Below are 15,508 nucleotides of genomic sequence, written 5' to 3' on the forward strand. Positions count from 1 at the left end.
GGCCGTCCGTCGTTGTGTTATTTTGTTTTCACGTATCTTGGTTATCCTTTTTATTATAAACATCTTAGTACCTATCAAAGTTGGAATAAAGGAATAAACACACTACCAACAGCTAATTCAAACGTTCAGTGCCCAGTGATCGAACTATTGCGTTTTCCATATATGTGTGTTAAGTTTCGTGTAATCGTGTGCGTAATTTTGTTGGGTTTTAGCTTCGATGCGAAGCTGAGAAGGTATTAATTTTACTATGATGTTTTTTTTTTTTTTGTGTCTGTTACCACTCTTTCTCAGCTCTCATTGAACCGATTTCTTTCAATGATACGTCAAAAGATCACAAATCGTATTTAGTCGAAGACATTACCCTCAAAAATTGAAAAAAATTCTCTCGTTCCCCGTAAATGGAGGAAACCTCCAAAAAAATACAAATTTTAAAATCGTTAATTTACGAAATTTTTTTTACTTAAAACTACCATAATTTTTTCAAAAATTAACAAATCAATATAATTTTTTTTTATAGATGCTTGATATCTTTACTTATCATTTGGTATATTTTTTTTGTAAATCTAACCCTTTATCCGCCCACAGGGGGGGATTTAAAATGACAACTTTTTCACAAAAAATTAACTTTATCAACTTAACTTTTGAAAATGTTCCGGAAGGTCTGACACTTTTATATATATCTTAAATTAAACCTTATGTAATATTCTTTATTATGAAAAAAAAAAATTTCGGACTTTATTTTATCTTCACGGTGAAAATGGCCCCCGAATGCTATTTTTGTGTGAAAATTCTCGATTTTGTATTTTACATTTTCATGATAAACACAATTTTTTTATGAGAAATAATATTTTTTAATATTCCCTTTTTCATTAGACATACTTTATCTTAATCAGGATATTAATAAGGAACTAGCCGATCATAATAATTTGAAAACAATTAATTTTAAAAATTATATAATATGTAATTAAAAGAATTACTAAGCTGAGTATAATTAAGGAAATAGAAGTTGATGTTGTAATCATCTACCAATTTTTTAAAATTAAACAGTATCTAAAGATTTACATCGAAGCGTTTTTTTTTTTTATTGTTATTTTGATCACTGTCAGATATCATTATACTTGATCCAACTATGCCACGTTACTACTGTGCCGCGACCCCCTTGTACTGACTTTTTTTATTTTTTGTTTTTTTAATTTAAAATACGCTGTGTGCCGAGTGGAGGCTGAAAACTCCGAAGACTGAATACTCCCGAAATAAATATTGTAAGTTCCATTCAATGTAGGTAAAAAATGTGTTATAATTGTGTAGTATTGTTCAGTTTATGTGATAGTGGCTTGTGGAATGATTTTTTTTTAGGCGATGTATAGGTAATTTTTCCAGTTTAATTGATTAATTAATTTTAAATTTGGTGTCAATATTTTTTTGCCCTTGATTTTCATTTAAAAATTGATTTTATTTTTACAATTGTATGGTACAGAATACCTTTAGAAGGATCTAGTTGACCAGTTACCCCTTATATTTAAGATACTCTCTGAGGAATTTCTAGTATACAGAGTGATTTTTATATCATAACCCACTCAATTACTTATAGAATAAATATATTTAAAGATTTTTTTTTTTTTGTGATCTTTAGTTACACATTATTCTCGAATTATTATCTATGTAATACTTTTTAAGTTCATCCCTTATGCCTTGTAATGGGGTCAACTTTGTTTTTTTAAATGGAAACACATATTTTTAATTTAATAAAATGTTTGAGTTTTTAATTTAATAGTAGATGCCACTGTAATTTTTAAGATAACTTTATTCGTTTATTATATATAAACAAGTTTCAAATTTTTTAGTTAATATACATGTATGATTTTTATGACATAGCTGTCAGTCACGGATTGTTTATTATCAATTATGACTATCAATAGATATACTATTTTATTGTTAGTTAGTGTATTTATAAACTCACAACAATGTGCCTTACCACCATTGATAATAACAATGCTGTGTACCTGCTAATATCGATGTCATAAAAAACCAATTAGCTACCTGTATTTGTAATGCCTTGTGTATTATACATGTATATTAAATAAAAAATTTGAAACTTTAAATGTTTATATATAATTTATATACCAAATTTATAAAAATATATTTTTATTTAACATTTTTGATTTAAATAATTTTAATTGTACTATTTACTACCTACTGCCAATAAAAATTTTAAAGTATTAAATTTAATTAAACTTTTATTATAATTTATAATTAATGTAGCTGCTATGGAGGTTGAATTTAAAAATTTTAATAAATTTAATTGTAAGATTATTATATTTATTTTTACTCTTCAAATTATGAAGGTTTAATAAATTTATGTAATATTGCTATCTTTAAATGAATTTTGAAATTTGTGTTACATGAACAGCAGTGTTTCAAACTTGAAATAAACACGTTTTAGGTAAATAGTTATAAAGTGCAAATTTGGAAATTTTAAAACTTTTATCCTTAACTACGTCGATAATGAGTATTTTTTTATTATTTTACTGTTAGGAGCCTCAAAAATAAATTTGCCCCGGGCATCCAAAAGTCTAAATCCGGCCCTGACTATAGCACTTGTAATATTATACCATATTCTAACCAATGCAGGTAGTATTTAAAGGGATAGTTAAAAATGGTTCTCTCGTCTGTTGAATTCTACCCTCCCTTCAGAAATTACTGATTGCACTAATGATCAGCCCTATTATTGAATTAAAAAAAAAACCCAGCACAGTGGGGTGGCGGCACAGTGGGGTGGTGGCACAGTGGAGTGGTGGCATAGTTGGGTCCAGTATAGATGATATCTGACAGTGATTAAAATCACTATCATAAAAAACGCTTCGATGCAAATCTGTAGATAGTGTTTAATTAAAAAAAAAAATTTGTTAAAATAGCATATTTTTAATATGGTAGACATTTGCGCATAGAAGATAGGTCGTCAGGACAAATTTTTTTTTTCATTTTATATTACATAAAATAAGCTTTAATTTAATATTTGTTTAAAGGACGCAGTATTTCTGGAACATTTTCAAAAATTAAGTTGAAAAAGATCTATGTTTTTTACAATATTTCAAGTTTTGGACGCCCCCTATATAAGGGGAAATTGTCCAATTTTAATAAAAAGTATGTCAAATGAAAGATGTACTTATAATGTATTTAGAAAAAAAAAATTTGTGCTGATATATACATTTTTCAAAAAGTTATAGCATTTTTAAGTTGAAAATTTAAAATCGAAAATTTTAACACAAAAATAGTGTTTTTTTAACTACGGCAGCCGTTTAAGGGGCACACCTAGTGTGAAATTTTCAAAAAATCGATTTTTTTTTTTTTCCATATTTTGATAGGTTATACCTTTAAAAATAACATACTAAAATTTTAAATCGATATCTTAAATAGTTTTTGAGTTACAGCCATTTAAAAGAGTAGCCGCTCGGCAGTTAGATAGTTGCATTGGCTACGGGATATACCTGAGCTTTTGTTCGGAGTCTGCTGTCTCTTCCAACCCTTGTAATACGATTCCGGTTTCTATTGTGAGTCTCCAGGTATACAGAAATATATAAGTATAATTATTTCGGTATATTTTTCGTTTACTGCGACGTCACGTATTTTCGGAGCCAGATACATTTAGTTTTATTATGACTGTTGTATCGAGTACTTCGTAAGTTAGCGCGTTTTATTTAGTCTAAAATGAGTGAACAATCTTCCTATTCAGATAAAAAAGGAACTCACGATGTTCCCAGATACCGATCAAGAACAAGAAAACGAAAATTTACTGGAAACCAACATACATTTGAGCAATCTACGGCGAATACAAGTACGTCTGCAAAGAAACTATTGCATAATAATGACGAGAATATTGTGATTGACCCTTCCCATGGATATTGTATTCTACAGTTTGTCTCAGTTTTTAGTACAATCAGCAATTTAGTGGTGTGCAAAACTTGTCTCAAGGAAATTACTTTTAATCAAGCAAGTCCAAGAGGCCTGGGGTTTAAAATAGCTGTCATTTGTGAATGTGGTAATTCGTACATCAATTCTGGACCAATGATTGATAACGCATTCGAAATAAATAGACGTCTTGTTGCTGTGTTGCGTCTTTTGGGAGTCGGAATAAATGGGATCAATCTTTTTTGCGGACTAATGGATCTAGCAAGCAAATTTTATCATCAAACTTTTGATGGATGTTTCACAAATGTATGGACTGCAGCCGAAACCGTTTGTAAACTAAGTATGCAACAAGCTGTAAATAAAGAAAAAGAGCTTACATCAAAAGAAGAAAACTCAGAGACAAATTTGACTGTTAGCGGGGACGGTACCTGGAAAAAACGTGGTCATACTTCCCGTTTTGGAGTAGTTACGCTGGCAGGAAAATACAGCAAAAAAATTGTTGACTCATGTGTGAAGTCTACTTACTGCCAGAGTTGTGTTTTTTGGGAAAAAAGAAAAGAGAGCGATCCTGAAGCTTACGAAGAATGGTCATCGTTACACGAAGAAGAATGTGATGTTAATCATAAGGGATCTGCCTCAAAAATGGAAGTAGATAGTGTAAAAGACATGTTTGGTCGTTCCATTAGTAACTATGGCGTAAAATATTCTCGCTATATTGGCGATGGTGATAGCGCCACTCATAAAGGTTTACTAGATTTGAATCCTTATGATACTCCGGTTCAAAAATTAGAATGCTATTTACATGTGAAAAAAAGAATGGGCACACGTTGCCGAAATTAAAAAAAAACCAATAAGAAGTTAGAAGGAAAAAGTATGAAAATGCAAAAGTTAACTGTAAATTTAATAAACAAACTTCAAAAATATTACGGTTTGGCAATTATGAGAAATCAAGATAATGTAGACGAAATGTATAAAGCAATCTGGGCTACGTTTTATCATTTGTGTTCAACTGATGAGAAACCAAACCATGATAATTGTCCAGAAGGCGCAGAAAGTTGGTGCGCTTATCGCCGCGCGGAAGCTGAAGGAATGTTGAGTAAGTTTAAGCACGATTACCTCCCACTGGATCCAGAAGTTGAAAAAGGTCTAAAGCCTATTTATGAAGATTTATCTCGGCATGAATTGCTTGATAGATGCAAAGGTAGTAATACTCAAAACAATAATGAAAGTTACAACGGTTTACTTTGGCACTTTTCACCAAAGCACCTTCATAATGGATTGAAAACTATTGAATTAGCAAATTTTTTTGCAACTTCAATATTCAATGACGGTTACTCCTCAATTTTAAAGATATTTAATGTAATGGGAGTAAAAGTTGGACCTGCAGCAAGAGATTATACGGCTCTTAAGGACGAGACGAGACTACGAATCGCTGATCATCGCCAACGGGCTTGTTCAAAAGAGGGTCGATCATCTCGAAGAAGAGCTTCTTCAGCTCAACAAGCACTTTTTGAGGAAGAGGAAGGTGAATTATATGGGCCTGGAATAGCAGATTAGCTGTAAGTATGATTTTAATCCATTTATAACAGTGAAAACGATCATTTTATCTTTAAACGCATTTTTCTCGAAACAGCATTTTTCGAATTTGCTGGAGTGATTACTCGGAGACAAATGATCTGATCGCTATCAAATTTTTTTTTGCATCTCCTCTATATAGTTCTCCATACGATGACCCTCCAGTTTTTTGATCTGATCAAAAATCGAATTTTGGCAGGCCAAAATCGACCAAAATTTTGGGAAAAATTTAACTTTTTTTTTCAAAATGCCGCCATTTTGTTAATTTTTGATTTTTTTGTTCGCCCGAGGGTCATCGTACAGACAATATGTTTTAGTTTAACGAGAATTTTTTTTTTTAGGTTTTATCAACGGAGAAGGCTGCAATCACTCCAGCAGTGTAGGACCTTTTTTTTTTGGCGCCGCCGGAGATCGCGTGTCATTTCAAAAATATTTAATATTTTATTTCAAAAATTTTACCGTGTATTCTCAAAACATGTATAAATATACCCTCAAAATTTTAAATAGATGGATTCACTAGTTTTTTTTTTTTTTAATTCCCAAAAATGGCCTTTTTTTAGGTTGTCACACTAGGTGTGCCCCTTAAATGTAGAAGAAAAAGTGTCGGTACAAATTTTTTTTTTTCATTTGATAGTATATAACATAACCTTTGATTTGATATATGTTTAAAAGACGCAGTCTTTCCGGAACATTTTCAAAAATTAAGTTGAAAAAATTAATTTTTGTGAAAAGGTTGCCATTTTAAATCCCCCCCAATGAGCAGGTTAAGTGATAGATTTTCAAAAAAATGATATCAAATGAAAGGTAAATATCTAAGGTTTTAGTATAAAAAAAAATTATGTTGATTTGTTGATTTTTCAAAAAGTTATGGAAGTTTTAAGAAAAAAAAGTGAAAAAATTTCGAAAATTAGCGATTTTTAAATTTGTAATTTTTTTGGATAATTTCCCCATTTGCGGGGAACGAGGGAATTTTTTTCAATTTTAATGTCTTCAACTAGATACGATTTGTGATCTTTTGACGTATTTTTGAAAGAAATCGGTCCAGTGAGAGCTGAGAAAAAGTGGCAACAGACATAAAAAAAAAAAAAACACATCATAGTAAAACAATACCTTCTCCGCTTCGCATCGAAGCTAAAATGTAAAAANATACATCATAGTAAAATTAATACCTTCTCCGCTTCGCATCGAAGCTAAAATATTTCTTCTAAAATCGTATTTTAGAATACGATTTTATAATTATTCTAAAAATGTATTTAAATCCGTATAAAATATAAGATTAGGCCAGTTAACGAAGGAGTAATTTTGGAGAATGGCGGAATTGAATTACCCACCATTGAATTTACAAGAAAAAGACCGATTTCATACGCTTTATGATAATTAACTTTATCATTACGAGATATCCCGGTGGCAATTGACATAATATAATTGTTGTTTGAAAATTTACAATTTAGCGTTTGGTTGGATTTAAAAAAGCCACTAAAAAAAAACCTAGCATAGTGGGTTGCGGCAAAGTTGGGACGTGGCATAGTTGGGTCAAGTATAATGATATCTAATAGTGATTCAAATCACTATCATAAAGAACACTTCGATGCAAATCTGTAGATAACGTTTAATTTTAAAATAATAATGAATTATTCCAAAAGCTACGCGATCTTCTATTTCCTTATTTATATATTAATTATAAGTTTTATTATTTATAAATGTAATATATGAATATAAATATTTATAATACATAAAGGGAAATGGTGTTATTAAAAAAAAAAGTATGTCGAATGAAAAAAGGATATAAATACTAATTATTTCAAAAAACTTATAATGATCCATACATTTTTCAAAAAGTTATAGCAATATAAAATTAAAAATATAAAAAAGAATTTTTTTACAAAAATCTTATTTTTTTTATTAACTTTGATGTCTGTTTTCACTGTGAAGACAAAATAAAGTCCAACATTTTTTTTTCCATAATAAAATATATTACATTAACTTTAATTTAAGATATATATAAAAGTGTCAGTTTCCGGAACACTTTCAAAAGTTAATTTTTTGTGAAAAAGTTGTAATTTTGAATTCCCCTCGTGGGTAGGTACAGGCACGTAGACATGGGTAGGCCTGGCCCCCCCTAGATTTAATGTGGCCCAGGGCCGGCCCCCCCCAAATTTAAAATTCAATTATTTTTACGAATTATCAAAAACGTGCTAGGCCTTATATACATTGAAATTATTATTAATTTGTGATTACTATTGAGTAATACAGTTATTATTATGGCTGTATTTTCATTTTTATATTCATAGAAAACGTTATTTGAAAAAGATAACGCTCTAGACGTAATAATAAATTGAGTAGCAGTTACTCCAAACGTGGTTGTAGGTAAATTTTTTTTAACTCTAGTCCAACAAATTATAACAAACTACCAAGTATCTGCATTGATTAGAATCTAGTTGATTACAAAATTCGATAGAGTAATACTCTATGAAAAATTTTTTGATAAATCTTATCTTTAATTTGTTTATTTTTTTATAATTTAGTAGTTACAATAAGTAATTTTTTTTTTTTTTTTGTTAATTTGTTATTTGCGTGCTCTAAATAACAGTAATAAAAATATGACTAAAAAAAAGCAAGAATTGTTATTAATTTTAAATAAAATAAATTTTACATTGTTTATAATTTATATTTATTTTAAAAATTTTAAAATGTTGCGGAAAATCTGACACTTATTTATATTTTAAATTAAAGCTAATGTAATGTACTTTTTTATTTAAAAAAATTTCGGACTTTATTTTGTCTTCACGGTCAAAATGGCTACCAAATGCTATTTTTGTGTGAAAATTCTCGATTTTGTATTTTACATTTTTAACTTAATAATGCTATAACTTTTTGAAAAATGTATGGATCAACACAATTTTTTTATAAGAAATAATATTTTTTAATAATCCCTTTTTCATTCGACGTACTTTATCTTAATCAGGATATTAATAAGGAAATAGCAGATCATGTAACTTTTTGAATAATCCACCAATTTTTTAAAAATAAACACAAATTTTGAACTTGTAAGATTCATAAAATGGGATACTGTCTAAGGAGGAGTGGAGGGAGCCCCCCACAAGCTTTTAATGAGAAACAAATTATGGAAAATGATACAAAGGCCCAAAATTGTTGGCCCCTCCAATAAACATTTTCTGGCTACGTGCCTGGGTAGGTAAAGGGTCAGATTTATAAAAACAATATACCAATGGACATCTAAAAAATAAAATTATATTAATTTGGTTATTTTTGATAAAGTTTTAGCAGTTTAAAGTATAAAAAATTTCGAAAATTTTTAAAATTGTAATTTTTTTGGAGATTTCCTCCATTTACGGGGAACGAGGGAAATTTTTTCAATTTATGAGGTTTATGTCTTCGACTAGATATGATTTGTGATCTTTTGACGTATCGTGAAAGAAATCGGTTCGGTGAGAGCTGAGAAAAAGTAGTAACAGACACAAAAAAAATTAAAAAAAACATACATCATAGTAAAACTAATACCTTCTCAGCTTCGTGTCGAAGCGTCAAATCAATTAACTACTCTATCTGTTATATATTAATATACAATCAGCGGCATATTTATAAGTAGGCAATATAGACAACTGCCTACAGCGGTATATTTTAAAGGGCGCCAAATATTGAGGGCTAACAAATTTGTAAAAAGCGAGTTATTTTTTTATTGTTGCTAAGACATATTGAGTTTCTAATAATTATCATAATCGTTTTCATTTATTGTGAATTTATTATACGTACATTAATAGCTACAAGCAATTTATTTATGATTTATTAATAAACATAGATTAGCTTGAAAAATACTTTTTTTTTGAGGAATAATTTGTAATGTTATGGCAAGAATATATAAAAATGAGCCTTCTCCTATAACGTAATGAAATGCGGCAAATTTTTATATACCTATAGGAGGAAAATATGTGATTACGCCCCTATATATACTACACTATAATGATACTATAAATAAATAAACTAGCACATACACACATTTGCATTTGTAATATTGTGTCTAATGTAAGTATAACATAATAAAAAGTAACCGTAAAATTGAAAAAATGCAAAATAAATTTTAGTTCTCATATTAAATGTAATGTAACTCGAAAAATATTTATTTAAATGAAAATTTTATTTTTTCATTTAAATAAAATTGTCTTTTAAAGAACTTTTATACGAAACTCTTTTTTGTAAGTATTTTGACTTGAAATATTTATTGACAAAATTAAAAAAGCTCATATTTTAGCTTCGATGCGAAGCTGAGAAGGTATTAATTTTACCATTTTACTTTTTTACAAAAAACTAACTTTTTCAACTTAATTTTTGAAAATGTTCCGGAAATACTGCGTCCTTTAAACATATATCAAATTAAAGCTTATTTTATGTACTACTAAATGAAAAAAAAAAATTTGTCCCAACGACCTATCTTCTATGCGCAAAAGACATATGATATTATACTTATTAACATTTTTTACTTTTTTAAAGTCGAAAAAGTAATTTTTAAATTTGAGTCAGCTTAAATAGCCAATTTTATCATGCAACAAAAAACAACGAACAGTTGTCGAATGGGTAACATCTTGATCTTACACGCCTAGTGTACGAGGTCAATTCCGTCTGTAACTTCTAAGATTTTGCATTTTTTTTTTTGAGTTAAAATAGAATTTTCAAATCATTTGATATTTATCTCATTTAGATTCAATAATTTCAGTAAATATAAAGGATCCTATCACTATAGTCTCCCTTTGTTAGAAGAAATTGATATTCATGTCAATATTATTTTACTATGTGGTTCTTTTTTGGCTACGATTTATTTTGCCAACCCTCACTAGACCTACTTTTTTCAACGATACGTCAAATGATTCATTTAAGTTTATGATATTTAAGTTAATGATTAGTTTAAGTTATTACTCTTAAAAATCAAAAAAATATTCCTTATTCAAATAAAAAGTAGCTTAACTAGATTTGTCCATACAAACAATTAAAATCATTAATTTTTAATATTCTTAAATTATTTATTGTCGAATTAAATTTGATATGATAAAAGTATTCAACTACAAAAGTAAATAATTTTACTTTATAATTTATTAATTTTTTAACTCTATTTCTGTGTGCTACTACCAGTCTATAATATGCCAAATTTTTTAGTAATATGTTGCTATATAAATCATAAATTTAAAAAAAAAATGATTTTTAGTTTCACCTGAAGTTAACGATGGAGTTTTACAATTATAATTATATTTTTGATAATATGCTCAATTGAGTAAATCTTTTTAACTACTTTGGTTTGATTGGTTCATTTAATTAAAGTAAATTATTAAAATTAATTAAGTTCTGAATATTTCAATTGCAGAATTTTTTTAAACACCAAAAGTTATTAGGATATGATTACTATTCTTTCTATTTCAGTTATCTATTACGATAAAAATGTAAAAAAATCGAATTTTTCTGACAAATGTACTGTAATTAGTAATTATAAAATTTCCAGATTGCATATTAATCTTAAAAATTTCATTTTTTTCAATTTAATAATGTCAATTTCAAACTTGCAAGTTGAACTATAAGTTATGGTAACAAATTCATTTTTTAGCTTCGATGCGAAGCTGAGAAGGTATTTTTCATTAAAACTTTCACTTTAAAAGACAATAAAAAATAGGTTCAAAATGATTACCTTTAACATATTAAAAATCAAAATCAGTATTAATTTAATACAATTTTTTTTGTTCTTAATTATTTTTTTTTATATGTAAATACTTATTTTTTAATAATAAGTAATAATATTAAAACTTAGAAGTAATAGAAAAAGTTTAATTGCACATTTGAAAACATCACGAAAAGTTTATTTAGAAAAGTATATTTTTTTTCTGATGAAAGTTCCTTTTGTTTAGTGTATTTATTCATAAGTAACAAAATTTTTTTATTAAAAAGTATTGCATAAATTCCTTTAAATTTGTATACGCATTAAAAGTATATGAATATACAACTCCTTTTTATTTTTATAATATCTCCGTAAAAATTACAATATTATATTATTGAATACCACTTTCATACTCAATTTAATTACTGTAATTATTATGTATTCATATATTATAGTTATAAATCGGGGTAAAATTAAGGGAATAAGTGTTATTGTTGTTTTTGAAATAATCTACCAATTTCATTTTTTTCTATTTAATAATATTTATTTCAAACTTGCAAGTTGAGTTAAAAGTTATGGTAATAAATTCATTTTTTTTTTATTAAAACTTTCACTTTAAAGAACAAAAAGAAGTAGGTTCAAAATGATTACTTTTAACATATTAAAAATCAATAATAATTTGAAAATAATTAATTATAAAAATTATATAATATATAATTAAAATAATTACTAATCTGGATATAATTAAGGAAATAGGAGTTGATGTTGGGTTGGGTTGGTTACATTTTTAACTTTATAATGCTATAACTCATTGAAAAGTGTACGAATCAACACAATTTTTTTATGAGAAATAATATTTTTTAATAATCCCTTTTTCATTCGACATACTTTATCTTAATCAGGGTATTAATAAGAAACTAGCAGATAATGTAGCTTTTGTAATTATCCACCAATTTCTTAGAATTAAACACTATCTACTGATTTGCATCGAAGCGTTTCTTATGATAGTGATTTTAATCACTGTCAGATTAAATCTATACTGGACCCAACTATGCAACATCCCCACTATGCCGCGACCCCACTGTGCTGGGTTTTTAACTTTAACAATGCTATAAAAAAGCATAAGGCCAATCGATAGAGACTTTTAGTATGTACATTATACATATCTTAATTCAACTTAAAAAAAAAAATTGGTTGGGAATTTTTTCAGCCGTTTTGTTGACTGGCCTAAATAGACTTTTGATTCAATTAATACCCTTCAATTTATGTTCCTTACAAATAGGATAACTATGAAAAATTAATTTAAAATTATCAGATTATTTTTTTTTTTTAATGATTTTTAAGTCCTCGCAATACAGTATCTGTAAATTAAAACACAAAGTATTTTTTCACAATACTGTGTTTTTGTTGTTTTGACAGCCGATTTATTCTTTAAGTAAAATCATTGATATTATTAAACATTAAAAACAAAAATTTTAATTTTAATTTGTTAAGGTTTAATGAACACAGATGTTTCAAAACAGTATGAAATTGAAATTAAAAACAAAAGTTAACATGTGTATGAGGTCTCATTCAAACCCTTCCTATATTTAAGTTTTTTATGGATTCTCATAAAAATTCAGCTATTTTAATTTTGACATATTCTTTTTAATATCCAAATTCAAAGGGAGTTTCTTAATTTTTGAAAGAGATATCTTAAACTGGATCACAATCGTATTTTATTTTTGACGTATTGATCAACAAAACGAGTCCAGTGAAAGCTGAGAATTTTTATGAACAAATAAACAAAAATAAACTCTAAGATAAATACAATGCCTTTTCAGTTTCTCATCAAAGGTAATAATTATAGGCTTTTGAAGTAATATCATTTTTCGTTTTTTTAAAACTAATATAAGGATGCATAATATTGTCATATTTAATTTATTATACCGATTAACTGTACTCCAGAATTTAAGATCTCCTAGACTAATGTTTTTTAAAAAATATTGAAAATATATTGGCCAATAGATATTTTATATTATAAAATAAAAAAATTTAGAATCTATAATTTTTTTTGTAACTTCAAAATTCAGTTAAATTTTACTATTTGGCAATTAAAAACATCAATAAATCTAATTAAGTTATTCAATAAAAATAGTAAAATAATGGTTACAAAAAAAATGTTGCACTAAATTTTAAAATGTACACATTTATTATAAAATTTTACAAATAAAAATAATCCAAGTTAAATAAAAAAAAATTGTTTAGTAATTTTATGAATATTTAAAATTAATATTATTTAAGATTTTTTTGTAAATAAGACAGAAATATGGATAATTAAAAAAAATTATTTAAATACCGTTATATAAAATATGATAAATTAGAATTAAAAAAAAAAAATACAGGAAAAAGATAAGAGATTAAGTAACCTATTATATTTGTACATAAATGTTTTAAACTATTCAATAATTTTATTTACTTAAATAGAAAAATACACCTAAAATATTTATGAAATCAATTTGAATTATACATTAAAATTATTTAAAATAGTAGTTATTATTTAATTACACGTGACGCATGAAAAGAGAGTTTAGACATCATTGTATCATTAATATGACGACAATATTTTAAGGTATAACTTTGTTTTGTTTTATTTTCTTCTTTTAGGTGTTTATCGAAATCTGGGTATGTTGTACTATTTGATTTGTCTAAATTCAATAAAAGTTTTGGATGGAAATTCCATATTCTTAATGATTCGTCTGTACTTGCAACAGCTAAAAATCAATAGTATTTTCATATTTTGGAAAAATTAACATAAAATAGAATATAGTGAATATGGTAAATAACATAAAATATGAAAGCATACTCGTAACAATATGATAATTGACAAACAACTTTCCTAAAAAGGTGTATTAAAAATGAATGTCTGAAAAAATTAAATCTAAACTCAACTTTTTTAATAATTTAATAATCTATATTTTTTATTTAATGGACCTTCAAATTCAAATTTTGGTATAAATACAGGGTGTTAGTAAATTCAATGTCACAAGTAGTAGAATGATATTCAGTAGAACCTAAAAATAGCAAAATTAAAAACTAAAATTTCCTATCTCCAAAATTGGGATTTTTCTGGTTCCCCACTTCAAATTTTATTTTAATAAAAAATAAATATCATCACGGTATTTCCCACAAAATTCTCATACAAATTGAGCGGTTATTCGATTTTTTGTAACTTTCGCGCCCTCCCCTGAACTTTGGGTTCAAAGTTGGAAAAAATTTCGCTTTAGTGTGACCCATCAATTTGTATTGAAATTTTCCTAGAAGTCCTGTGATATTTATTTTTAGTTTTAACGATTACATAACGAGAAAAATCGGAAAACCCACTGATAATGTGATATTTTTTTAATTTCACGAGCGGGACGATAAACTTGTGGTATTTTTTTTCTCGATGTACTGCCTTTTAAAACTTTATTACAATAGGATAATTACAAATAATTATTTTGATGTAATCAGCACACTACTCTTTCCCAAAATTAATCACTAATAAGAATATTACGAATGTAATTGGTACATCACTGAGCTTGTTAATATTTATTTAAATGTTCGAAAATACTGTTCACTATTGAATAGTCACTAATTAAGAAATTATTAGATAATTTTTAAAATTTAGCTTCTTTTTTTATGTAATAAAAATGCATAAATTTCAGTAATAACGAATAAGCTATAGTAAACAAATAACCTGTTTTGTAAAACATTTTTAATGTGCATCACTTGCTTAAAAATATAATTTAAATTTACACTTTTTCATTTACAAAACCATCCACTGTTTAAGCATTTATTTAAATTTTTTTGTTATAAAAATTTAAGTAAACTATTCTTATAAACTGCATTTGTTTTTTTTAGCTTCGATGCGAAGCGGAGAAGGTATTAATTTTACTATGATGTGTTTTTTTTTTTTTTTATGTCTGTTGCCACTTTTTCTCAGCTCTCACTGGACCGATTTCTTTCAAAAATACGTCAAAAGATCACAAATCGTATCTAGTTGAAGACATTACCCTTAAAAATTGAAAAAAATTCCCTCGTTCCCCGCAAATGGGGGAAATATCTAAAAGAATTACAAATTTAAAAATCGCTAATTTTTGAAATTTTTTCACTTCTTTTTCTTAAAACTTCCATAACTTTTTGAAAAATCAACAAATCAAAATATTTTTTTTTTATACTAAAACCTTAAATATTTACCTTCCATTTGATATCATTTTTTTGAAAATCTAACACTTAACCTGCTCATTGGGGGAGATTTAAAATAGCAACTTTTTTACAAAAACTAACTTTTTCAACTTAATTTTTGAAAATGTTCCGGAAATACTGCGTCCTTTAAACATATAT

General features: G+C 26.8%; 2 protein-coding genes across 10 annotated transcripts in view; one reads left to right on the top strand and one right to left on the bottom strand.

Moving 5' to 3' along the window:
- Positions 1–4,824: 4,824 nt before the first annotated feature.
- On the top strand, positions 4,825–6,067 carry LOC126897202 (uncharacterized). Its single transcript, XM_050670613.1, has 2 exons — positions 4,825–5,468; positions 5,826–6,067. Exon 1 carries the CDS (start codon positions 4,849–4,851, stop codon positions 5,464–5,466), a length of 618 nt encoding a protein of 205 aa, XP_050526570.1. The 5' UTR covers positions 4,825–4,848; the 3' UTR covers positions 5,467–5,468; positions 5,826–6,067.
- A 7,400-nt stretch (positions 6,068–13,467) lies between these two features.
- The window catches only part of LOC126897185 (uncharacterized), a 13,664-nt gene continuing 11,623 nt past the window's right edge, over positions 13,468–15,508 (bottom strand). For 5 of the 9 annotated variants that reach the window (XM_050670577.1, XM_050670576.1, XM_050670573.1 and 2 more), the window contains one exon: positions 13,471–13,896. In XM_050670577.1, the coding sequence (XP_050526534.1) occupies positions 13,679–13,896 (218 nt within the window). In that variant the 3' untranslated portion in view covers positions 13,471–13,678. Of the gene's footprint in view, positions 13,897–15,508 lie in introns of all 9 variants that reach the window. The other 4 variants (XM_050670570.1, XM_050670572.1, XM_050670571.1 and 1 more) reach the window with 2 other exon arrangements.

The sequence above is a fragment of the Daktulosphaira vitifoliae genome, unplaced genomic scaffold, assembly GCF_025091365.1.
Source record: "Daktulosphaira vitifoliae isolate Bord-2020 unplaced genomic scaffold, ASM2509136v1 Scaffold_2, whole genome shotgun sequence".
Lineage (NCBI taxonomy): Eukaryota > Metazoa > Arthropoda > Insecta > Hemiptera > Phylloxeridae > Daktulosphaira > Daktulosphaira vitifoliae.

Excerpts from the sequence above, each read along its gene's own strand:
- LOC126897202 (XM_050670613.1), top strand. The coding sequence starts at position 4,849 with ATGAGAAATCAAGATAATGTAGACGAAATGTATAAAGCAATCTGGGCT.